Consider the following 27,121-nt stretch of genomic DNA (forward strand, 5'->3'; position numbering starts at 1 on the left):
ATATATATATATATATAGTTGAATATATATAATCAACTTTGAAGCAAATTTCAATTAATTTCTTTAACAATGACTATTTTCCATAAACGCTTAAAGCTCTAATCTTGCAACATGTGTCGAGTGTATATGTATCCGAGGAACTTGAAAAACGTATATGTACGCGCCACTTGATGCGTACACAACAATATTTGGTCGAAAATTGTTTGTTAATTTCTCGTGCCTACCAATACCATCCTTCTCTCGTAATTTTACCAATTTTCAATGCTGGTTTCCATTTTTTAACTTAATAGATTTGAAATTTTACCCTAAATTTCACATATAAAAATTTAGGCCCTGTAAAAATGGCTGAAGTTGTCTCTTGCAAAAATGCACCAAAAAATGCATTTCCTTTCCTAATGTCATTGGTAGGATACAATGCAGGGTCAGTTTTCTGGTAAGTGAACTACCCAGGTTGAGGTGCCATCCGGAAGTGACCTCTGATCAAACCCTGCCAGACGAAAATAACTTGGGATCAGACCATAGCAGACCAAAGTGACCTCTGATCAGACTGAATTGCACTCTGCTCGAAACACCGTGTGCGCTCGGAGTACGCTCGAAGTTGTCTCTGATCAGACCGTGCCTGACGCAAATGACCTCTAATCAGACCGAAATCAGAATTTGGCCAGACGATTGGCCATGACCCAAGCAAAAAGCAGATCATTGTCCAGACGATTGTGCGCTCAAAGTTACTTCTGATCAGACTATGGTGCGCTCTCAAATCATTCCAGATCAGACTATTGTGCGCTCAAAATCGCCTCTGATCAGTTTCAATTGCGCTCAAAACAATTTGATCAGTGAATTGTTTTCAATATACTATCAACGTATCTCTTTAATATTGCGATAAAATACTCATTTCTTAAAATTTCATGTTTGCAATAGTAAATTGATCTAAGGAAAAGCCAATTCTAAAAGTAATGCTAATGACAATAGAGCCATACTGTTGAGAAAAAAATTCATTCAGTATACCATTAGTGCATTTTTCGGACTCAATGAATTAACTTAGACATTTTTCCATAAAAAAACATCGTGGTCTACAATTAATCAAAATTTCCTCTTAGGGGGACTGGCATTTTCTATCAGCTGGACTCCTTTGGTTCTGATCAGAGCCATCGTACTTTAGACGTTTCTCTGATCAGAATGCTCTTTTTCGTTGCCTATTGGCAGAGTCAACATCTTGAGTACGAGGAACTTGAACACCAAATTTAAAATATTGTGAAAAATGAAGTTTCCACGCTATGTTTATCGCAACTTTTACAACAACTCTCTCACTCACTGCTTGCACACTTATAGCGCTTGACGACGACTGATGATACAATCCTTTCAACATTTTTGGACATTTAACTTTGGCAAACTGACTCTGAAGCCATTCAAATCTATTTTGCCAAAAATATTGCAGAAGCTCAATGAGACAAGATATGATAAATCTCGTTGAGACGTTGATAAACTCCATCCTTGAAGAAGCAACATCAAATTAACAAATATTTTTGATCCTTAAAAATAGCGTTTTTTCAACAGTTAAATTTTATTCGAATCGATATTTTTTTCATACCTTACCAATTTTGTCCAACCTAAATTCTCCATACCTAAATTTGCCCAACTCATCCGCGAGGTGCCTGAAAACAAACCAGATGTGTTCAATGGCGACCTTGTGTGCCTCCCCCCCCCCACAGCTTAGTGGGTGCATATTATTTGCACCCCCAGACGGACGTGCCATAATTTAACATAATGATTTTCTATGTAATGACATGTGCTCTGTAACTGGTTTTACATGGGGTGGGGCACATACGAAAATACGAAAAGATCCCAAAAACGGAAAAGATCCCGGGCCCGCTGTATAATTTTACAGCTATGTTATCCATTGACCAAATATTAGTTGATCAGACACTGGACTGACTGCTTTTTGTTGCTCTAGTTTCGATTGCCAGCAAGCAGCTTGAACAACAATCCACCTCTATCGCTTCCACATCTGACTCAGACAAACATACAGGTGGAGGCGTGCAAAGATGTGGACCTGCGAGTGGCATTGGAGGTGCCAGTAGTAGCGTAGGTGGAATCGGAAGCCAGAACGCAGCCCTGGTGGAGACCTCGACCTTATAATTCTAGGACTAATCTGAGAAAATGAAAGGAAAATTTTCTATGAAACTCTACACTCTTTTGGGGTTTGGCTAACGCTGGGTCATATTTTCAGAGGCTTTGCAAGGCCTCTCTTAAATAAAAACACCCGGGTCGAATTTTTTTGCAAAAAAAGATGTAAGAGTGGGGCTGAAAGGGGAGGATTTTTTAGGAAATGCAGCTCAAAACTCTTATATATGACTTTGAGCCTCGATGGTCTGCCGGGGGATTTAAATGATGTAAGAGTGTAGGGGTAAAAGATAAATTACCCCCTCACTCTTTCATCAATCTACCCCCCCCCCCCCCCCCACTCTTACAACAAAATGGGAGGAACTTGTTGTAAGACCCGGGCAGTCGTTTTGTACAACCAGTATTTGGGTGTAGTGTTAAAGTTTACCAGAGCTCTTGAAGACGACTGATGATAACCTTCTTTCAACGTTTTCTGACATTTTTCTGTGGCCAATTGACTCTGAAGCCATCCAAATGCATTTTGCCGAAAGTATTGCAGAAGCTCAATGAGACGAGATTTGATATATCTCGTTGAGGCGTTGATAAGATCCATCCTTCATGAAACAACATCAAATTAACTTATCTTTTTGATCCTTAAAAATAGTTTTTAAAAATCTTCTTTTTTCAATAGTTAACTTCTATTCGAATTGATATTTTTTATTTCCTAACCAATTTTTTCCAACTAAAATTGCACAGATCTTCAGCTCTTCCGGTGCCCAAAAACAAACCAGATTGGTTCAATGGCAAAATTGTAGTGTCGAACACTGTAACCAATTGAATCTTTACAATCTATGTATTTTTTATTACTGTTCGGTATTGGCACTACCAACAATTTATTATTAGATCATTATTAATCATATGCACTTCAAACAAATAACATCTTTGCAATGATTCGAACAAAAATGATCTTCTTTCAAGGGCTCATCAAGACATGTCAGAAATCTTTGCATGAAGTCTTTGCACGCGACCTTGTTTAAGCATCCCTTATTTTGCCGAGAGTATCATTGTCTTCATTTTTTAAACGAAAGTTATTTTTTATGGTCTCAATCAGCCATAATCAGAAGTTCTGGTATGGTAATTACTCGTTATGAAAATTTATCATCTTGTGCTGGCCGAGCTTAATAATTCAACAACAAAATGAATAGCACTTCAAGGCCATTTCAAGCAGTAAAGATAGAATAACATGACAAGCAAAATTTAATGCTACATTCTATCGAAGCCGTATGGATTTGTTCACTTTATTCAACAATTATATTCAGTGACTATTTTAGTACGTAATCATCGTACATGGAGTCAAACTGAAACTCAAAATCGAACAACGCTAATATTGCCACGTATTCAAGTGTTCACAATCACATAAATTGAGCTCAAACAAAACAAGAGATACCCGACTTGGTGGGCCGGATTCAACGATTTTGCGATTTCCTTACCAATTCAGAGAGTGCAGGGCACCGTATTAAGTATCTCGAACACAAAAATCAGTGTAATCAGAGAATCTTACAACATAGTGATCTACAACCAATCAGAGATGCATTTTTGACTTGTACAGCAGTATAAATAGAGCTTGAAAAACTACAAAAATCAGTTGAAAATCGTTAAATTTGTTTTAATAAACTAACATACAGTGCGTGTTGAAGCACACTTTTTGAGCGGAAAATTGATTGTTATTGTTTTTTGTTTTTGTAGACCATATTAGTGATTTTGCAGTTTTAACTTGACTTTGACTTGTGAAAAGAGAATTAACTTTGATATTCTTAATCTTTCCTTCTGAGGAACGAAGTTCATAAGTGAGAAAAACTTTTTGCAATGCATAAAGTCAGTTTCTCTTACTGACTTTAGCGAATCCTAGCACTGTTAATTAGTTGCGTTAATGAGCAATTGATTGTACTCAAAAGCACATAGTGCCAATTTTGTTATTTTTGTTAGCTTGATAATCAGGAAAGACTCTACAAAAATATTAACACAGCGGATATAGAAATTATTCGCCCCAATCAGTAGCTAGGACAGTTACCTAGAGTTAGACATAGGGGATTTAGCAATTTCGGATTATAAGTTGACTTATTAACCAAAACTCGACAAAAATTTATGGTTTCCATTTGAATTATTTTGTTATTCTGAGAGAAACAAGTTTGTTATACAGCAAAGATTAACGAGTAGTTATCAGGACTACTTGAGCAACAAGTAATGCAACGGTAATGTAAAGTTTAGTGGAAAATACAGTCCGCAAAAACTAACTGCGAAAACACAATGTCCGGACAAATTTGAAACCACTGAAACGAACTGTGTGGTGTAAAGTTTTTCTTGACTTTGATAGGAAAGCAGCCGTTACACGCCTAGAATATAAAAGAACGCTCACTCGCGAAGCCTGTAGGAAATATAAAAAAATGAAATGCGCTTTGGATTGATGACTTTTGTCCGCGATATGGAAATAGTTACAACAAGTCACAATAATTTTAGTGCATCAAATGTTGGCATCAAAAGACAAGTACATTGCTCTGGCTGCTATCCTATGTACCAAAAACAGTTTTTATAAAATGTTGCATATACCTTAAAAAATTGAGATCTTCCCTCGGTCTGTGAATTTCCCTTTTTGTTGAGAATTTTTTCTCGCTTAAACAAATGTGCTCAGACGGCAACACCCTACACAGTATTCTATTCAATACAAACGTCTACAGCTATCAAAATTAAAGTATTGTTCTTCAGATGAGGGGGGGGGGGGGAACTATATACTCAAATGGATTTTATTTGCTCATTCATTTTTGGCCGATCAATATAATCATCGTCGAGAGTTGTGAGTGGTATCATTAGAAAGCCAGTCCAACGTAAAATTAAAAAAAAATTTTTGAATTTCGTTTTTTTGCAGTGTGTTATCCAGATTTAACCTTTGTGACTATTCGGTCGAATTACGAAGGTTGCATCCAAATTCTCCGTAGTTTTTGCCCGTAGAATCAATTTTCATGATTTTTGCTAAAATAAAATAAAATTGTTAACGGATATGTTTTTCCTCTTATCTTAAAAGGCGAGAATTGCTGAAATATTTTATACGAGTATTTTTACTAGACCTTATGTTTTTTAAAAAAATGTGATCAATTATTGTTTTCAGACCCCTTCTTTAATTTGCTGGAAGTAGACACATAAAAACTGCAGCGGTATTCTGTATAGGCTCAAAAAGAGCGCTACTTGTCCTCCCGCTGGCTTAAGAAGTCCTCTGGAGTTATAATTTTGCCAGTTTTTTTTAAAAATTAAACTTCATAATTAAAGAAAATGCATCCCTTTTGATATACTGAAAAATTCTGTTAAAAATTGATCTACTTAGCAAACATTTGATAATTAGGTGTTTTCGTAGACGCACAGCAACACAAGGGTTGATTTTTATCTCACTACGGATCCGTACAATAAAATTTTTTGTTGGGGCTTGGTCTTTTATTTTTCAAAATATACCTGCCTTTAGGGCTCTTGTGTTAAATACTGAGAAGTAGTTTATATCAGTGGTCAATTTTTGACATTTTTGACAAATACTATTTACACAAAAAGACAACCAACAAAATTATAGAATGCCTTCAGAGTTTAACTCATGGTTTTTATGGCTTTGACCAATTGTTTTATGGAGTTACGTAAAGTTTTATGGACTTTCGTTTTTTCGTTGGTCATACAGTTTGTCGTCCAATGGCCGTTCATTATTAGGCCTCTTTAGAAAGTATAAATGATCCTGGGCAGTGCCTTCAGTCGTTATCGAATGTCTCTTATGACTTTGAAAATATAATTTTTCACAAAAAATCTGTGAGTTTTTGAACTTTTCCAATTTTTTCTTATTTCTCTCAAATTCGGTTGTAGTCTCCGTTTTGTTTTCTTGGTCTTGATACTAAGAGTTCTTCAATTTTTTTTGTATTTTTGAGAACAGTTGCACATTTTATAGGTTCCACTTGTTTTGTTGTCAAAATATCACATTATTGTCAAATCCAATTGAAGGAATGCAGAATTGAAAAAACTCACAGCGTTGAAATAACATGCAACTGAATATGTTAATTTTAATTCTTTTGAATAGTTTTTGTTTTTATGGGCTGAGACACCGTTCCATTGCAAAAAATTTTGGATTTTTTTGCCTGTTCTTTTTCGTTCATTTGTTGTACGACATATCTATGGTAATAATAGGTCTAAGTTGCTTCCCCAAGACGTATAACTGAACCTATTAATGATTTCAGTGTATAGTCAATTTTGTCAAATGAACTTTTTTTGAAAAAGACATTAAAATTTTTATTCAATTGTTTTATCTTTGTTCTCCTTTTGTTATCATGTAACTCAATCTCATTGATGAGGAGTCTCAAATGCTTTTGATGATTCAAATATTAATTTTTCGGTTCGTTATGTGTTTTGATGGATGGCATCGAACGTTTAATTTCATAAAAAAATTACGAGTTTTCGACATTGCTCAATTTTTGATTTTTTTGGTTGTCATTTCTACGTAGTCTTTTTATAAGTTCTTACAGACAACATCTCATCATCATAGTGCCTTGAACATTGTGGGCCGTTTGTTATAAAAGTTTTTGAAGTTTTGGCTTCTGCCTGTATTTGTTGTGGTTTTGTAGTCTTGTGGCTTAGTCTCATTATTGACGGGCAAGATTGGCTTCAAGAGGTTTTAATACATCTCATTTTGTTGAAATCTTATGTTCATTATGTCTTTTGAAAAAAAATGTTTTCAGAAACATTTTTTGATTTTTGAGCTGCGCCAGTTTTGTGAAGCACTTTTTGGTCGGTTTTCAACTTAGCCCTTGTGGAGACAAGTCAAAATAATTCAGTGAGTAATAATTTAATTGTTATAAGGGTCATTGCTTCAAACATTTGTTTCTCGGCTCTGTTACTACGAGACTTCAAATAAAAGTTTGTGATATTTTTACAATTGTACATTTTATCGGAATTTTGTTTTCTTTTTAAATTATCACAACAATGGCAGGTTGTTTTCGTTTTGAAATACTGCAAAATTGATCTTTTTTAATGTTTTTAGCGACATAACTATAATTTTAACGGCTTGACTGCCAATTTCTCGCAAAGTTTAGATGAACTTTTAAGCGTTCGACGTTATTTGGCTTTTTTTGTAGTCGTTTGACGTACACTGGATAATGACAGATGAAATTAACACCTTTCAAAATTAGAAAGATAGTTTCTAACTTGCCCCCAAATGGCTTTTTTTTAATCAACCTGTCACCCTATCGCATTGAAGACAGTTCCCATATCTCTTCTAATGAAGTATAAGTTAAATTGTTTTGTTTAGTTTCTATCTGATGAGAGTTTGATTTTGCCATTATTTTTTTAAACAAAGACATCGATTTTTGGTTGTAATTAAAGTTTTGTATCCGACTTTAATTATTGTTTTTTCAAGTAGTCCTATTAACATCATGTTCCGTTGGCCCTCTAACGTGGCATTATTTTTTTCCCACTAGTGGTTTGTTGAACGATATATATGTTGCTTAATTGTTTCTATCTCTTTCTCATTTGGGGACCAATTAAGTCAAGAAGGTTGATGATGGGTGTCTGAGTATAATGCGCAAACGCATATTACCGAGCGTCCTTGTCTTTGTCATATGTCATGATTTTCAAAGGTTACGAACAAAGAGACACTCTAAAAGTCACTTCATTCACTTTACCTTGTCGCTACGGTTAAATCACCATTAAAAAAAGTTTTGGATACAATATCAAAATTATATAAAGACAGTTGATTTTCCAATTCGAATTTGTGAATATACAGTTTTACAGTTCTTAATTTTTCTTTTTAAATGTTGTGCTTTCGCAAGTTGAGAATGCGTGATAAGGAATTAGGATAAATTTTTTATTATCTTGTTAAGCACTTCGTGCTATAATCTAAGCAGAACAGTGCCTTCCTCTCGGCCATAATTTTAAATCAATCCAATCAATCAATTACTCTTTAACGATTATTAACTTTCTTATATTAATTGTAGGTTTTTCCGTGGCAAAGGACTTTCCCTAAAATCAAATAAAACAAATGAGAACATAAAAGATTTGAAAAAAAAGCTAAAGCAGACTTTTACATCCCTGGTTCCCCCTTCAGCAGGTGCGGGAAAAAGATAAATTAAAAATTTAATAATGAGCATAACGGTAAAAAATGCGTAAAAAATTTGGAAGTGAGAACAAAAAGGGTAATATAGACCCCTTCAAGCGCACTTAAAATGTAAATTCTTATTTATACACTACATAATTAAATTTGCAATTCATTTTCATCTTCATTTTTGCTTTGTTTTTCCTATTTTTGAATGTCTAAATTACGCTCTTTCACTCTCATTAAGGAAGAAAAAACTTTGTTATGTTTTTTCCCACTCTTTTCGTTGTAATTGTCATGGAAAATTTTCCACCCGGGCTAGAAGTGTTCATATACATTTCATCACAGCCATAAAACTTTCATGTTCTTGCTATTTATAGAAAGGCTATATGTTTTATGCCACGAAAATTTTCTCAGAAAGATTCTTTTATGTCAATAAAGAGCATTTTCATTGCCTTGATTAACCACACATGGTCCGTTGTTCTTTGATTTGTCACACTTTGATCAAAAAATTTCGCATTTTGATCAAAAATAGCATAACACTTCATCAAAAATTTTTAGAAGAGTACTAGCGAACAGAAAAGTTCTCTAACCTTGAAAAATTGTGAAGGAAATTTATATCAAAAAAGTTGACGACCAGGGCCAATTTTTACCTATTCAATGGATTCACCAATTTCCTTGGGTCAGAAAAATAGATAATTTAAATAAAAATTTAACCAGACAAAGAAGAAAAAGAAAAAGTACTCAAGTCGTCTTAGGAGTTAGAAAAGCGATGTTGCAGCGATAATAGTGAGCTTCAATTTTGTTGATACGCAAGAACTCTTTAAAGCAATCTGTATTAGTTTTGAATAATATATTGCCATTTATCTCCGTTTTGACATCATTTAAAGATCTGAGGTTTATGAAAACTAGAATACCTATAAAAGGTCTGTAAAACATGGCTTGATTCATGAAAACCTACCTTAAGTCTTTCTGTCTTTCTGTTTGCATAGCTCCAAACAAATCCATTTCTTGATTCAGAACATTTCACAGTTTTTGACCGTTTTTTTTTTTTTGATAAAAATCAACTGAGGGAATTTTTGTATATCCTCAAAAGGGGACCTTAAAATTTTTCTCAAAAAGCTTTTTGAGTTGTCGTCTAGTGGGAACATTGAACTCAATACCGAAAGACGCTTTGAATGGAGGACACTGGTTGATCAAAATTGTTGATAGAATGTTCTTTACCAGAATAATAAAAAATTATTTTTCATGAATAAGGGAAAGACTCGTAAGAATACTTTTGCTGGAGTTGAACTGGCTATCTGAACCTCAAGTTTTAAAGTTTTCCTCGATAATTTTACCCCTCCTCCCCCCAACTTCTCATCCACTCAAATATGTACTTAGAGTCACCAAAATCATTTCAGTGATTGAGCCGAATTAGAACAAAACCTCTTTAGACCGGTTAGGTCTGATGTGCTTTGTATTTTCATAACACGCAGTATCAACGGCTGCACTTTTATCAAAAGTTGATGTCTCAACCAGAGAGGACACGTGGAATCGTGGGTGTCTACGGCCTTCGTTCTCCCGTCTTCAGGAGCTGCCAGTCGAAAAAGCAACGTTTGCTGGGAATACAAGTTAGATACAAATCTTATAAAAAAACGTACTTGCTATGAAATTGAATAAAATTTTTTGATTAAGATAATGCTCACAAACAGAAAATGAACCGAGAATGTAAGGATGAACTGCAAACACTTTATATAAATATTGAATGTGTTATGTATAAGCCGTTGGCCGATGTGTAAATTAAATTAAATATAAGGACGGCTGAGAATTTGAAATGTATATTTTTGTTCCGACCCCCCCCCTCAGTCGGGAGGGATGAACTTTATAGTCAAATAGGTTTTTTAATCAGTCCATTTTGGCCGATCGATATATTCATCGTAGAGAGTTGTAAGTGGCATCAATAGAAAGCAAGTAGATACTAGAATATGGGATGTAAAAAAAAACTTTTCACATTTCGTTTTTTACAGGGAGTTATCGAGTTTTAAAGCTTTTTGAATATTCGACAGTTTTTATTCATATTTTGCGTTAACTTCGCAAATTTTGGCTAATTTCTTCTAATATAATAAAACATGTTAAAATTTTAAAATGTTAGAGATTTCTTGTTTTCGTTAAAGATAGAAGATCGTTGCTGAATTGATTGATTGATGTTTTTTGGCTAAAATTTTTGACATTTCGAACATTTTTCATCAAAAATGGCCCAAAATAAGCTTATTTTGGTCCACCTCTTTAAAGTTTGCCAGCAGTAGAGACCTAAGAACCGCTGACACTGACTCCGTAAACTTCAACAGTACGCTAGTTTAATTTAGGCTAACTAAAAAATTTTTCTAGAATTAAAATTCTGCCGTTTTTTACAATTTAACTCAATAAATATAAAAAAGCAACTTTGTTTTTTTCTCTATATATGAAATTATTAACTTACCGAGTGATCTACTTCACAGACATTGGAACAATTTTCAATAGATTTGCTTCATTGCTTTCAAAGTACATTACTAGCAAAAATTTCAATTCACGGCTCAATTAATGACAGTTCCCATTTATATCAAAATGAAGCCGAGTGTACATATAATTATTTTCAGAGAAAATCTAATAGTTTTTATAGTTTTTGACGAAGAGATTTAAAAACCTTTAAGACCATTCTTGTGTTTTACCTTCATTCGTCTTTTTTTGCAGTCTGATCGCTGATTCTCAGTAATCAAGGATCCAAATGGCTTCTTCAAGAGGTATAATTGAACCTATGCAATGCATTCGATTTTAATCTTATGTCATTGAATGAAATTGCTTTTAGTGTATTGATTTTTTAGAGAAAAGTATATTGATTTTTGTAAGTTGTCATTTTTTTTAAATCTCATTTCTGTCAACTGTTAGCTTATTCTCAGCAAACACAGATCAAGTTTCTTTCATATAAGACACAATCTTTTCTTTGTAGCGTTTTTTATTTAATAGCAGCTTCTTGGTTTTGGTACTACGAGTTCTCATACAAAATTTTGGTGTGTTTTATGCATACTTGCCCATTTTCGATGTTCTCTTTATGTTTCTCGAATTATTGTCGCATTTTTGAAAATTGCAATCAAAAAGAGCGCGTAAATTACGCAATTGAACATACCTATTGCTTTTATAACTTATTGTTTTAAGGGCAGCGACTCCGTTCTCTAGCAGAATTTGGTAGTCTTTTTTATGAGCTTGCCTTGTTTTTGTTGTTATTTTTTATTGTTTTGTGCCATATTTCGGGGAAAAAAAGGTCTCAATGGCCAACTACGGATATATAAATGAACTTAATAAATGTTATCTGTATATAGCTAATTGTTTTATATTGCCTTTTAATTTAATTTTCTTCGAAAGTGTGATTCTAAAAAGGAAAAAAAATGTCAATAATTACTTTCGTATTACTTTCGTGCCTGATTATTTATAGATCTTGATTTCTTTCTGTTGGACCAAACCGTAGTTTCTCTGTTCGTTAAATGTTTTGACTTATGTCCTAAGGACATAATCAACATTTTTTAATTGTTTTTGATTTTTGGATGTTTTTCAATGTTTATGGACATTTTGTTGTCATTTTTGGATAGTTTTTTTTACAAACAGATTTTATGATGTTCAATGGAGGCACAAGTGATGATTTGATTTTCTTGCGGTAAATATCTCATAATTTCAATGGTTTCATCACTCTGGTTTCGTAAAGTTGTTTATGAAATTTTTGAGTTATTTTGCAGTCTTATGACTTTGTCTTAATCATAACAGGCGCACTTAATTTTCTATGACGTTGCAAAATAAACTGTCTTTTCTTTTAGTTGATGCTTATGTTTGTTTTGACTTTTGAAATTTTTTGTTTATAAAAAAGACCCTGGATTTTTGAGCTATTCCAATATAATTTCTGTTGATTTGTATCTTAGTTTCTCTATAGACAAGTCCCATCCATTGTCTTGTAAACTGCAATTTACTCTTCATATATGGTTAATTGTCTTGAAATGGTCCCTGTTCTTGGCAGTATGCGTTCTTGTTAAATATTCTTGATTCTTGCCCATTTTTTAAGATTTCTGTTACCTTTTCGCAGTATCACAAAATGGCCGGTTCTGTTTCCAATTTAAAAAAACTATCAACAAGGTTTAATGTTCTTAGTGAACAGCCTAATGTTGAATTGGCTGGGACACCATTTTCGTGCAGCTTCTGAATATTTTTTGCTTGTATTTGTCCTTCTTTTTGTAGTCGTATGACATATTCTTGAAAATGAAAGGCCTCTTTCATTGGAGGTATAAAAGTATCTCTCAATGATTTCAATTGATACATAATGTTGTTAAGCAGTTTGGCATTAATTTTTTTTCAAAAAATAGCAACGTTTTCTTCAACTTTGCCTTTTTGCTCTTTTCTTGTCGAATTATTATATATTGCATTGAGGAAAAAAACCATACTTTTTTCCTTATGATATACCGGGTCTTTTTCTTTTTTTGGTTTTATCTGATGCCATTTTGATTTAGTATTTAGTTGTTTTCAAAAAAGGGACAACGAGTTTTGCTCGTAATTAATATTTGTAATTATTTGATTTTTATCGCTGTCTTTTCTGGTAGTCACATTAATTACAGGTCTGGTTGGGCCTCTAAAGTATATTGTTTTTATTCATTTAATGGTGTGTTGAGCGGTATAGTAACTTTTTTTAATCTCTTCCTCATTTGGTAGACAATCAAGTGAAAAATGAAGATGAGCGGGGTCGGAACATAATGTGCGAACGCACATAACCGAGCCTCCTTGTTATTAAATATATATTGGTAATGAGTGCTGTGATTATGAGTTGGCAAGCAAAAGAACTCGATCACTTAGAGCAAAATATGACAATAGAGAAATCTCAATGTCAGTTTTTCATTGCTGTACTTTGCTTTGTCTCTTCGTATGTTAGTGCGTATTAAACAACTGTTTCGAAGCATAGACATGATAATGGATTGAAACGATTCTAATATGAAACTATTAACGATTGTCGAGAAGCAGAAAGCTGCAATAGATTGCAATAGTCTACTATATACAATATATAATCTATAGCATGCACTTGTCTATTGTCAGGTATGTCTGTAAAATAGTTTTAAAAAAAGTTAGTCAACAATTGTTTCAGTGACTACTTTTGTTTCATGGGTTTGATGGGTAACCCTCGATCATCGCTGGCAATAATAGATAGGCCACCCAACAGCACAGATGAGAAAGAGTTCACCCGAGTGTTGAAACCATTCTACACTTTGCTCAACTGGTATACTCTTGACAAGAGTGGAGGCTGCTGCAAATATCAATTCCAAATTTATCAGGGCTCATTTCAAACACCAATTGTTTTCGTTCGAAATCGTTTTTTAAGTGGTGGCAGTAGGGTTACAGGCTTTTAGCAGTGAAAATTTTGAAGCCTAGACGATGAAAAAATTGAACGCCAACAATTTTGCTGTGATTTTTTTTCCGGTTAATTTTTGTACGGTTTGTGGGTTTTGTAGCGGTGAAAGCTTCATTTTACCTCTCTCATCGCGTTTCATGCTAAAAATTGCAATTCTTTAAACGAGTCACCACATTCACAGCAATTTATTAATTTTTAAAAGAAATTCTGACATTTTGGGGGAAGATCGTTGTCTTCCTTATCTTTATGGGCTGAAGTGTTGTACCGGAAACCAACCTTGTTCACCCCAAAGGTCGTGATCTTGCTTCACCTTAAAACATCGTGCTCATTCTTCTCAAAAAGTACATACTTTATATTTAGGTTTTACTTTTTGTTTGATATGCGAACACCAAAGATGTCAGAATTTGACAGAAAAAGTATCGTTCTGGGTACACCTAGGTCCTAGCGTTTAATAAATGGCACCAAAGAACACTTTGACGAAACAAATTATACAAGTGGCTGTTTTGGATCGAAATCCGAGAAAATAGACCCACCTAGAGGACGAATGGTTCTGGATTTATTGGAAAAATTTTGAAGTAATTTTTACAATTTAAGTGACTCCTAACAAAATTTGATTTCTGAACTGAATCGTTGGAGCAGTGGTTTAAAACATTTTATAAAAAGAAGTTCTAGGATTTTGAAACAATTTCCAGGGAGCCAATCGGCTCGACTTTTAATTGAATTGAGTGCTAATTGTAACGTAATGTATTATTTATTATCTTTTCCACCATCAATATCAGATCATGCCTTTTTCTGATGAAGAGCATTATATCGCTTCAATCCTCCTCTAATCCCCGCCTCAAACTCTCCTAACAACACTAGCAATCTGTTACCAAAATTAGGGGGAAGTAGTGACACAAATTTCTCTATATTACTTGAAGCACAAAGGTTTCCAAAAAGTTGAAAGACCATAAGTTATCCCTACAAAATATGTTCTTAATAGTTCAGTTAGGAACTATATTTTCTATGAACGCTTCGGCCACATGTGACAAATACTTCAATCACCCGTCCTTTTGTCAATTAGGTCAGAAGTTATAATAAGGTGAATACGTTTAGGCTACGCACGTCGTCCATGATATCAGGCTGTACACGTTTCCTTTTAAGGAAAAAATCAATCGCACGATGCGATTAAGTTTTTTGTGCCGTCAACAAGAGGAAATTCAAATAGCAAATTGTGTTTGCTGCTAGAACTTTCATGTTTCAATTGCGCAGACAAAAATAGGAAAAAACTATTTTGGACAGAATTGAGAATAAAAAATTAAATAAATTTGTTTACAGGGTTTTTGCTTCAAACATTGAACTTTAATATAAACGCATAATAATTCTAACTGATCCGCTCCGATAAAGAAACAACTCCGATGCAGTTTGCGCTACAAGTTGTCGTAATCATCGATTAGTTGTTGGCATCGTAACCCGCAACTTGCTTTAATTGAAAACATTTAAATATAATTGAATTTTGTCACAAATTTTAATTCAGTAAATTTGGAATTTGTTTACCAATTTCACTGCTGGATTCAAGTTTTATGTGACGAAATTTAAAGATTAGACTAAATTATATCAAACAAATCCAATTATTCAACACTAAGAAATTTCCATTTGGTCGCAATAGATTTTGTTTGAGAATGAATGCCGAATATGTGTTCCCTTTGTTAAATGAGATTCACTACGAGTTTCTTCTCGCATACCATTTTCAATCAACGCCATATTTTGCAGTTGAGCACGGCTCCTTTTGCGCCATGATCAAACGTGCGTTTTTACTTTTCCATGTTATTCACACTGCACTTTCCTTTTCAAGGATCGACACACAGTTACTTTTTCCCACCAGTCATAATTTTGTCGCGATTGTTTCATTTTGCACATCCGAGTAAAAACATATTGAGAGCTATAACAATCTGGATATTACCTCCAGGAACAAAAATATGCATCGAAAGCCTATCATTAAAACCTTAATTGCATTAATTGCATGCTAGAAGGCGTCAACCGGAACATTGACAAAAAAGAAGTAGTTAATCGATTTAGTCTTGTTGCTAACACAAAAAAGATTCAAATATTAGTCAGGAAAGATAGAGTCCGTAAAAAAGATGAATGGTCTTTCTGAAGTGTCTCAACAATCTCCGGTTTTCTTTTTTTTTCACTCTTTGAAGAATTAGAGGGGTCGCCTCAAAACAGTTTTGCTTATTCACATTCTTAGCTGCTATTAAGGCTTAAGGCTCTAAGAGCCCTTATTTCACCTGTTTATCCCATTTTTGGGAACGAAAGGTCAAATGGGTCAGACAGAAAATTGATCAAGGGAAAACTCTGTAAAAAATACCACAGCACTAATATAACTGCTACAAGCAATGTTTGAGAGCCTTCAAACACAGACAAACCCCCAAATGAAGTCTTATAAATTACGGATAAAAATTGCGGAACTCAACTTTGCTTCGTCTTCAGAATGAATAATAAATTGGCAGTGGATATCAATCGTAACTAAAAAAAAGAAATGTTGAAATAATCGTAAACCTCAGAAGTGATGTTAAAACTAATGTCTGTTAACTGATGTCTGTAAAAATGAATTAATGTTTGCCTGCAAAAGTTTCAAATGCTATTGTGTTCAAAAGAATTCAGTAGCGTCCAAGTCAGACCGTTTCAATGAAAGTTTTGTGAAAAAGGAGGCACGTTGTTATTCACTGGAATAAGAACAAATTGATGCACAAACAGAAAAAAGGAAAAGGAAAAATTTTGCTATTTTGGAAAAGGAAAACTGGTTCAATCGTACGAAAGAAAATTAACTGAGCAGGACTGGAACTATGATTAATGCAAATGCAATGCAAGAAGAACTATTTGCGTAGAGCGGCGCAATAAAATTTGGCTGTAAAATCTGTCTCAAGTGAATAATGCAAACATAATTGGTTATAAACTTTCGATATTAAGAAAGACATTTTATAGGCAAATTTTGTTAAAATAAAGCTCGAGCTCATTAAATTGTAATAATTTTAAATGAGGACAAACTTGATAGGATGTGGATAAGCAGTTTTTATAGTTTTCTGTTGATTTCTGTCATTATTGTGGAGCTCTCAGATTTCTGTTTAAGATATGATGAAAACGGTGAGATTATTTTTAATCTTAGCGTATTCAGAAGTTTTCATTTACTGTTCTGAATGCACCACATCTAAATTAAATTACTTAGATCATTAAATTTGGATCAATGAGTCCATGAAAGTTTTAGTAAGCTTAGTCGGCAAAAGTTTCTTTGGATGTTTTCGTTGTTTTTAAGAAAAACAGTGAGTTTTTGCTTCCTGTGACGGAATTCAATAAAAAGTGACAATTCTTTCAATTGCTTTTGTTGAGATCAGAAAGTAGTTTTGCGAAATACTATAAATGTTTTTTTAATAAAAATTCAATTTTTAAGTATCTGCAAGACAGATAATTCATCTGATTTTGACTGATTTTGGTCAAAAGGGTCAAGAATGTCCTTGCGTATCTTCATCATAGTAGGGTTTTTGTTGGAATAGAATTAAAATTGAATCTAGTGGGGAGTTAATGAGATTACAAAAAGAAATTGCTGCCTTGGTTGCTGAGGTATAACCTTTTTCGTTAGCGGCACAACAGTCAGCACGCTACTACCATACAAATCATTTGTGTTTTAATTGTTTCTAGATGATTGATTTTATTTTTTTCTCAAATAGTGAAATAGCTTTCCGAAGTCAACAGTTTTTTTGATGCAGCTGAACGTAGAGTAATTTTTGTCTAAGGGTTACAATCTTCCTGTAACTTCCAATGCATCAGAAAAAAAGGAAAATTGATGGTCGTAACATTTTTGTCAAGCAAATGTTTCAGAATTGCACAAGCGGATTTCTGCTACCAATAGCAGATTTTTGGCAGAAAAACTTGCAAGGCGATGCATCGCCTTGTAAGTTTCTGCCAGAAACTTGCAAGTTCTTAAAAGATAACCTTTCACAAGTTGAAGATTTATTTTGTAAGTGCCTTGTAAGCCGAATGGTTATTTTGTAAGTAACTTGTAAGTTGAATCTTTAACTTGTAAGAACTTGCAAGTTCTTGGAAGAAAAACTTGCAAGGCGATGCATCGCCTTGTAAGAACTTGCAAGAAAGTTGCAAGTTCTTACAAGTTAACCTTTCGAAATCGACCCGGGTATTAACTTTATCGTGTCGATTTAATTATTACCATTTAATATTACCATTAAGTTTAATGTGGTTAAGCTAAAATTCCAGTTTTTTTAGTTTGGTTATCTAATATTTTATCAGCTCATAGTTTCATTTTGAACAATTATCAAACTCTCTCTTACATTTTGTGCTAAATTCTGTTTTTTGTTCACTCAAAGAGTGAAAGCGAGAGGTCACGAGGTTCCAAGTTCGCTATTGTGTGAAGGCGTATATTTTTGTATAAGCTTGCGCTGAATGAGGTGAAACGGCCAGAATCACCACAATTCATCAAAATAAGTCCCCACCTTTATTGATAAAAGATAGAGGCGCTCTAGGTTAAAAGACGTTTTTTCTGTACCTAGCAAATCTGACAGTTTTTTTTTATGTAAATTAATGCAATTTTTTTATAGTCACAAGTTCATCATAGTCACAAAAGTTCTTAATGTGTGAACGGGTCAATCAATGGTGAAAAATGCTGAGATAACTGACACTATATACGAGAAATTATTAAGGACACTGATTTCATAGCTGATCCATAGTAGCTCTTAGCAGAAGGATTAAGTTCAAAATTACGCTGTTTTTGTGAATTAAAAAAACTAGTTTTTTTGTGAATTAAAAAAATTAAATTATTTTAATAATATGACGAACTGTATTTGAAAAGAGCCCTCTATTTATGGTTGTGGGTTACAGAAGTATGGTGAACCTAACGGCCTCTCGCCCACCGAGTATGTAAACGAGGCTTTCAATTTGCAGAGTACTTTTCATAAACAACTCAACTATATTGTGGTTAGAAAAGTTATGACATCTTTACCCTTCCCATGATCTGCTGGTTTTTTTTATCTTTTGCCCTCGAAGACTGGGGCACCATTAAAACTCAGGATGAGTTGCGCGAATCAAGCAAGTCTTGATCAAAGCGACTTGGGTTGCGCACGGGGGGCAAATCGCGACCGCTCCACAGAGTTTGGCAGCACTATCTACGGTCTGGAGAATCTGGAGAACCCCATTCAGAGTCTGCACGGTCTGATTAGGGCACTGCTTAAGGTCAGGACAGTTTAATCAGAGCCCCGCCCAGAATCTGGATAGTCTGATCATAGCGTGTTCGAGGGTCTAGATAGTTGTGCGGTATGGTCTAGATAGTCTGAACAGAGCTCTTTCCAGAGTCTGTACGGCCTGATCAGAATCATTTCCAGAGTCTGGACAGTCTGCTCAAAACTAAGAGGTCCGACCGAAAAACGAACAGTCCCCCGAAACGAAAAGAAGAGATAGTTAACCCCCAAGGGACTGCTTTTTGAAGAGCAGTTCCCAATTTTTGTAGATTTTTTGGTTGGGTCAATCAGGTACCCCCAGTGCGCGACCGAAGTGGTTCTGGCACCCACGATGCGCGACTCAAGTCAGTCTGGCATCTCCAGTGTGCGATCAAAGTCGGCATGCCACCCCCGTTGCTCGACGGAAGTCTGAATGATCAGAACCGATTTTGGTCTGGATGGTCTGATCATAGCTGGCTTGAGCCGCGCACCTCATCCTGGGAAGGGTCTAATTTCTAATCGGGGATCTATAACCTTTGATGGGAACCAATTTAATCCAACTCTGATTGATTTGACTAAAGTATAGAATCTAATTCAAGACTAAATTCTTGAGTTTTATAAAAGGTGGTTTTAATAGGTTGAATTTATACATCAAATGCTTCATATTTTTCATATTTGCCAGGGTCGAGTTTGCGCCAAGAAATAGCTGGGTTTAGGTGAGTGTTTTATACGCATCTTTTACTGCTGAATTCGACCAAATTTTTTGGACGAGATGAAGTAAAATTTTAAGAAATTTTAGAATTTACTTCATTCCCCTAGTCGACGAATGAGTGGGGAAAATGAAAGAAATGAGCGGAATTTGTTTGAGCAGATAGTTTATCAAAATCCACTCGAAGCCCTTAAATATGAGCGGAATCAAAACAGCAATGACTAAACGTTCATTTCTTGCACTTTTTTCCGCTAAAATTCCGCTCTTTTTTTGTATCTTTTTGCAAAGATACCGCTCATTTCGATCGAAATCCTCTCTTTCCGGTCAATTCAAATTTTTGTGCGGAGTAACAAAAAAGGTACGACAGTGTTGCTCAAAGAGAAATTCTTTTTTATCGCAATCGATTTTATACTTTTGCTACAAGAAACTGCTACAATGTGGCAACGATGAAGAACATCAAAGGAAACAAAATTTGAAAATTAAATTTCCAATGAGAACCGAAAAACATGCATTTTTTAGCGAATTCTTGAAACCCGATCCCAATCCTTTTCGTGATATGCAAACTTCTATATTTCAACTACAAAAAAAACAACTTTTATTCTCAAAGATAGAGCCTGCAAATATCAAATGGTCGCATACATGGAATATAGCAAACGAAAACGTGACATGATTGCGTCAACTCACAATTGGTAGCCTTATTATTTGATTTGACGGAAAGGTAAACACGGTGACATAGGAGTCGGGGGAAAATCACATTCACGTCAAAAGTATGAAAATTTGCTTGTTCTTAACAAAATATGAAGAAACAAATACTGAATAAAAAATTACTTGAGAATAGAATCAAATGTTTTGTTTTTGTTTTGAATGATTGTTAACTTATTCAGCTTTCTTATTCTTCTAAGGGCGATGAAGTTCATCAAAAATTCTTTGAATGTGTAATAGGTCAAAAATTGAAAAAAGGGCCGTTCATTCTATTAATCTCTTCTTATGCAATTTAGTTTGTGCTTTCACCTTCCTTTGTCATTTTCTGACAATGTAAAAATGCGACTGAAGGTGCAAAACTTGAGAACTAAATTAGATGCTTAGCTGAAACTTCCTCAACGAATAACACAACGCTTCAAAACATTCTTTTAAAAGTTTGGCCTAAAATCAACAAAAGATTCTCCTTTAAAACACGTGTCCACCGCGGGAGAAATTTCGCTCTTTTAACATACATTAACTATGCTTCCCATCAAAATATAAAGCAATTTCACTAACAAAAGTTTTGCTTTCAACTAAATAGACAATCTCCATGTTCTCATAAAAACAGCGAGTTTAAGGGAAAACAAAAAAAAGAGTGAGTAAGAATTCTATAAATTAAAAATAACCTGGAGAGCCCCAAAATGTTAATTTGACTTGATGAAATCTTTCCGTGTTATTGTTTTGGAAAAAAATATAGTTCCAACACGCGAAAGCGCAATTAAAAAATCAACACTTGATGATTATTACGTTGCAAAAATTTTATCAAAAGTTGGAATAGTTATGTGAAACTTTCTAGCCCCTACACAGTTACATTAATTGAACAAATTTTGGAAAAACTCCCCAACACTTTTGTAAAATTTTCAAATTTGGGCTTCTTTCTAAATCTGAAACCTTGCCAAAATTTTTTATAGTCTTGATGCAAATCCTACCTGGTGCCCAAAACAAAAAAGGACTTAAAGACCTCAATAAAACAAACTGAATTAAGCATTTTTCATTTGTTTTATCTCAACATAATAGTCTGTTTCCTATGAAAATCTGTTGATCTTTGTTCAATACTAGAAGTCTTAGATCTTCAGTCTCTGCAACAATAGCCATCCACGATGACTAAATCTAACCGACAGTGAGCCCAGTTTTACTATGATAACGTGGTAAGATCTACAAACTATGCGCCAATTTTACCAATTCCAGCCGCTGAAAAATTTTGAATAAGCAATTTAGCGTCTGAATAGGCTTTTGCCAGAAATAATTACGAACAATTGTTAAAACATGTGAACAAAAACAACTCTGAAGAACCGTCCGAGGCTTTTTTAACTCTTCGTGAAAGAGCGACTTTTATTTTTTAAAAATAAACACACAGCCGAAAGTTCCACAATATCCTCGAAGAAAACAAACAGCAATCCCATAAAAAAACTGGTACCTACTTTAACCACTCATGAAAACTACTTTAACCACTGTTGAACTATAAAAACTGAACTATAAAAAGGCATAAAACACAAAGCACAACCTTCAAACCACAATCAAAACAACCCCATCAAATCAACCTTATCATAATCAAACTCTAAACCAAAAAAATTTGCAAAACTCCGTTTTTAAAAAACCCCTCGTCAACAAAGAACTTTGCTCTCTTACAATTTTTTTCACACCTCAATTTCTCGCTATCTTAAAAACAGTGGTATGAATAGAAAGCCACTCTTTCTTTGCTCCAATCTTCAAAACTCTTCAGCACCCAAACCACTTCAAAATTTCTCACGAGCTTCATTTCCTTCGCCAAAATGCACTCGAACAAAAGTGATATAATTCACTTCTCCAATACTCCTATGCCGTTCTTAATAAGGGAATTTACATCTAAGAGAAATAAACACATTATGTGGAGTCTTTTTTTGGTTGTTATTCAGTCCACTACTTTATATTATACTTCAAAACGACATGTCAACCGAACAGTCAAAAGAAAACACATCTTTAATTTGTGCCTGGTATTTTTTTCTATCGGATTTGTGGTTAACAGTCCCTTTCCGTTCCACTAAATTAAATTCTATATCTCAACGAGCCAGCAAGCGAAAATTTAAAAGAATGTAGATTTTAATTTTATATGGGCGATATCACCCAATACATCTAAATGGTATTTGGGCAGAATTGACACGTGTACGCCAAAAGTCGATGAATAATTACTTTATTGAGCAAAACAGCTTATTCAAGTAATTAGAGTTGATACAAGCCGACCAGCCGAAAACACATAAATTACGTCTTAAATGTTCATTTGTAATTCTGCTTTATTGTCTATCGGTTAAACGGCAGATGATCGGGAGATTAAGAACACAGCTGCATATGGAAACTATGTGATAATTGTTGCTGTTTGTTCAAAGATTGAATTGCAAGGCATCATCACTTAGCGTTTTGAAAAGTCTAAAATACTGCTAAAAATCGATCAAAATAAAACCAAAGTTGCAACTCTAAAAACTGGATGTTAACTTCATCAAAAATATAGTATCATATTAAGTGCTATATGAAATAAAAATTTTTGCTTGAGGCGCATTGTTTGCAATTGTCGCCATTATTGAAATATTAGTTGTTTTTATTTTGTGAAATCTTAGCCAACTTTTATGGGAAAGAGCAAACAATCATATCTGAAAACCGTTCCAGATGCATATAGTTTTGTTCATCAGAGCGTCTGTTACTCTTTTCTGAGCATTTTTTAAATAACACAATGCTCTGTTGAAGCTCTGTTGAAGCTATTGAGCAAAACTCTTGGAAAGCAAGCTGTCAAATTCGAAGAGGTTTTAATAGTGCTTACACAATGCACCTTCGAAGACCGATTTTCTTAATCCAAAGGATTGTCAAAAAATTGTTCCAGACAGATCAATATGAGTGAAACGATCCCAAGGTTGAGGTCTCCCACAAAAACGAGCTGTGAGTAGAACAACCGATGCGACCTCTGATCAAAGCTGCTGAAAATGTTTTTGAGCGCCGGAGTTCCCTTGGAATTGAAATCTTATCAGTCCATCTCAGATCTTATCAGACTTAGCAATAAAGTAGGATTATTGCGCAGTTGAAAAGCAAAGTATAGTTTTAAGAAGACATTACTTATAATTAAAGAATCCAAAAATTAGCTTAAACTTGTCAGAAATTCGCTAATCTGCACAAGCTATTTCTAAAACGAGCGTCTATGACCATAAAGTATCCTACATATTCACTCCAAGGGCATTTGTTCTTCGCTGGGCAGAAATAAGTGGCGATGACTGCTCTACTTAGGCGATCTGAGAACTTTGTTCATTATCTATCAAATTAACGTCGTGGAAGTGCTTGCATGTTCTTGTGCTTCTTTTTTTTTACTTTGGACAGCTTTGAGTGCAAGCCATTGTTAATAAGTGCCCTTTTCTTTCGTTACAAAACGAAAGAAATGCAATTTAAAGCTCGTAGCCTAGACTTGACTCGAGATTTTCCCAGTTTTTGCCAAAGTTGCTCAATACTTGTTCAAGGTAACCCAAGACTTGAATTCAGACTTGCCAAAGCTAGAAACTTGATTCAATGCGTGCCATGTCCAAAAATGACACGATGAGAGCTCTGATATAGTGCTGATCCAAAAAACTTCAATTTTCATTGAATCTGTACGGAATGAGACATCACATTAAGTGCGTGACCAGCGATATTACTCAAACGGGATTTGTGTGCAGAACTTTGAGTGACCAAAGCCCATATTTATACGAGATCACTGTCAAGATTTTTGGGGGCTTAAAATTCTTTTTGATCGGAATTTCCTGGGTTGTGGACCTACACAGACCAGACCCGAAAAAGACCTTGTTCCTTGCTTTCGCGAGCTCCAGTTAGAGCCCGATAAATTTTTTGTAAACTTCAGTCGACCTTTGATCTGCCTCACTCGCGGCCCAAAATTGTTTGTCCAGACCAAGTTACCCTAGAAATCACATAATCAGAGACTAGCGTTAAACTTTGACAAATTTTTGATACTTTTCTCGTACCTTTAAGATTGGCTTTGTGGCAAAACACCCAGTCAAGCAGAATTAACATCAATTGCTAGTATAATTTGCATTTCAAAAATAAAAGACAAAGGATTCACACCTAAATCTTTTATTTTTTTTATGTCGATGATCTCGCACTATGGTCTGCTGAACTCCCTGGTCCTGATCAGAGCTAGCAGACTCCTATCGGCTCTTTTTATTTGGAATTCTCAAGTTTTTGGTGCGCTCACCGTTGCCTCTGGTGAGATATCCGTGCGTTCCAATCAGCCTCGGTGACCTAAATACAGACAAACCACTGTCCAGAAGTTCACGCTTTGATTAGGAGAACCAGAAGTTTTAATTTAAAACGCATTTCCCAAGTATTTTTTTTTAAAAAAAACTGCAAGCGTCGGGGATCTCAAACTTGATTTTGTTAATTAATTTGTCATTTTATCCGTTTGTGCCCCCATACGTTATGCGCTCCTCACCCCAGTTACGGAGCACGTGCCATTTTTGGTATACCATTATGTAAAGAAAGGGCACGTGCTTCTGGGGGTTGCAAATAATATGCATCCATTAAGCTGTGGGGAGGGGGGAACAAACAACAAACGAGCTGTGAGTAAAACAGACAACGAACGGCGCGACCTCTGATCAAATTTGCTCATATAAATTTGTTCATCTGAGCATTTGTTACTCGTTTCTTAGCATTTTTTAAATAACGCCAAGCTCTGTTGAGGCTCTGTTAAAGGTATTGAGCAAAGCTCTTGGAAAACGAGCTGCCAAATTCGAAGAGGTTTTGATAAAAATAGTACGACACAATGCACCTTCGAAAACCAATTTTCTCAATCCAAAGGATTGTCAAAAAATTGTTGAAGACCGATCAATATGAATAAACTGGTACCAAGGCAGAGGTCTCCCTCAAAACGAGCTGTGAGTTGAACAATCGACACAACCTCGAGTCAAACTTGCTGAAAATTTTTTTGAGCGCCGGAGTTGTTGGAATTGAAATCTTATCAATCCATCTCAGATCAAAGTTAGATTATTGCGTAGTTGAAAAGCAAAGTAGAGTTTTAAGACGACATTACTTATTATTGATGCGTTGCAAAATCAGCTTAAATTTGTCAGAAATTTGCTAATCTGCACAATCTGTTTCTGAATCGATGTCTATCATCATAAAGTATCCTTAATTTTATAAAGTATCAAGTGAGCGTCGTGGAAGTGCTTGCGTTTTCTTGTGCTTCCTTTTTACTTTGGGCAGCTTTGATTGCAAGCCATTTTATACAAAGCGAAAGAGATCCAATGCTTACGCTCGTAGCCTAGACTGGACTTAATACTTGCCAAGTCTTTGCCCAGATTTGCTCAATACTTGATCAAGATAAGCCAGTCCTTGAATTCAAACTTGCCAAAGGTACAGACTTGATTCGATGCGTGCCATGTCTAAAAATGACACGATGAGAGCTCTGATACAGTGCTGATCAAAGATTTGCATTTTCATTGAATCTGTACTGAGTAAGAGTTCACATTAAGTCCGTGACGACCGATATTACTCAATCAAGTTTCTTCTGCAGACTGTAGAGTAGCCATAGCCCACACTTAAACAAGACCACTGTCAAGATTTTTCTGGGGACCAAATTAACTCTGATTAGAATCTCCTGGGTTGTTGACCTACACAGACCAGACCCGAAAAAGACCTTGTTCCTTGCTTTCGCGAGCTCCAAGCAGAGCCTGATAATTTTTTTTAAAAAATACAGTCGACCTTTGATCTGCCTTACTCTCGCCCCAAATTTTTTTCTAGCCAGGCCCAGTTACGCTAGAAATCACATAATCAGAGACTAGCGTAAAACTTTGACAAAATTTTTGATACTTTTCTCGTATCTTAAAGATTGGTTTCTGTGGCAAAACATCCAGTTAAGCGGAAGTAATTTCAATTGCAGGTCTAAATTGCACTTCAAAAATAAAAGACAAAGGATTAAAACTTGAATCTTTTATTTTTTGTTTGTCACTGTTTCAAACTGCTCGCACTATAGTTGAACGTTGACATAAGTTTTGTCATAAGAAACGCCGTGATGTGCATAGATTAAAGTTCTCAAAGAGACGACCGATTGGGTCTCTCAAATCGGAATTCTCGAGAATTTGGTGCGCTCGAAGTTGCTTCTGATCAGATATTCGCGCCTTGCGAATAACCTCTGACTCATTTCAGACAGACCAATGTCCAGAAGTTCATGCGCTGAAAAGGACAACCAGAACCTTTAATTTAAAGCGCACCCCAAAGTGGTTTAAACAAAAATTAAAGTGGTCGGGGATCTCAACCCTGATTTTGTTAAATAATTTTGGAATCTCACCTCAGTTACAGAGCACGTGCCATTATATAGTAAATCATTATGTAAAAAAATGGCACGTGCATCTGGGGGGTGTAAATAATATTATGCACCAACTAAGTTGGGGGGGGGGGGCACAAACGGAAAAGATTCTAATTTTGATATGTAATTATGACACGTCGTCTTTTTAGGCTGAATACAATAAACATTTATGCTATAACGAAATAATCAGAGTGGGCTTCGGAACAGGTGGCTTCAAAAGACACGGCGGGATACAACAATTGGACTACATTTTACCCCCGATGGGCAAATACGAAGAAGAAATAGTCATATTTTCGTACCTTGATGTGACAAAAGAGTTGACTTTCGATTGGTTCAAAGCCAATGTGTTGTGTGTTGATCAGGAATGGATTTGCGAAATGTGGCCTGCGAGACAAAAGTTGCAACTTCATCTAAAGAATAAAGAGGAGCTCTTGGCAGTTTCTGGCCCCTCATAACTTCAAATACGCAATTAAGCACACGCTAACATTGTTTACTGGAAGTTTCGGTTCTTTCCCATTACATCCCCCCACCTTAGTGG

At 35.0% G+C, this 27,121-nt stretch overlaps 1 protein-coding gene across 1 annotated transcript in view; it reads left to right on the forward strand.

Annotated features, from left to right (window-relative positions):
* LOC142349737 (uncharacterized) overlaps nucleotides 1-27,121 on the forward strand; it is a 27,547-nt gene extending 426 nt beyond the window's left edge. Inside the window, exons 2-6 of the mRNA XM_075401480.1 lie at nucleotides 1,952-2,115; nucleotides 9,734-9,825; nucleotides 13,350-13,557; nucleotides 18,486-18,581; nucleotides 26,733-27,121. Coding sequence (XP_075257595.1) covers nucleotides 1,952-2,115; nucleotides 9,734-9,825; nucleotides 13,350-13,557; nucleotides 18,486-18,581; nucleotides 26,733-27,038 — 866 coding nt within the window. The 3' untranslated portion in view covers nucleotides 27,039-27,121. The remainder of the gene's footprint in view (nucleotides 1-1,951; nucleotides 2,116-9,733; nucleotides 9,826-13,349; nucleotides 13,558-18,485; nucleotides 18,582-26,732) is intronic.

This window comes from Convolutriloba macropyga, chromosome 11 (assembly GCF_964194025.1).
Source record: "Convolutriloba macropyga chromosome 11, txConMacr16.3, whole genome shotgun sequence".
Lineage (NCBI taxonomy): Eukaryota > Metazoa > Xenacoelomorpha > Acoela > Convolutidae > Convolutriloba > Convolutriloba macropyga.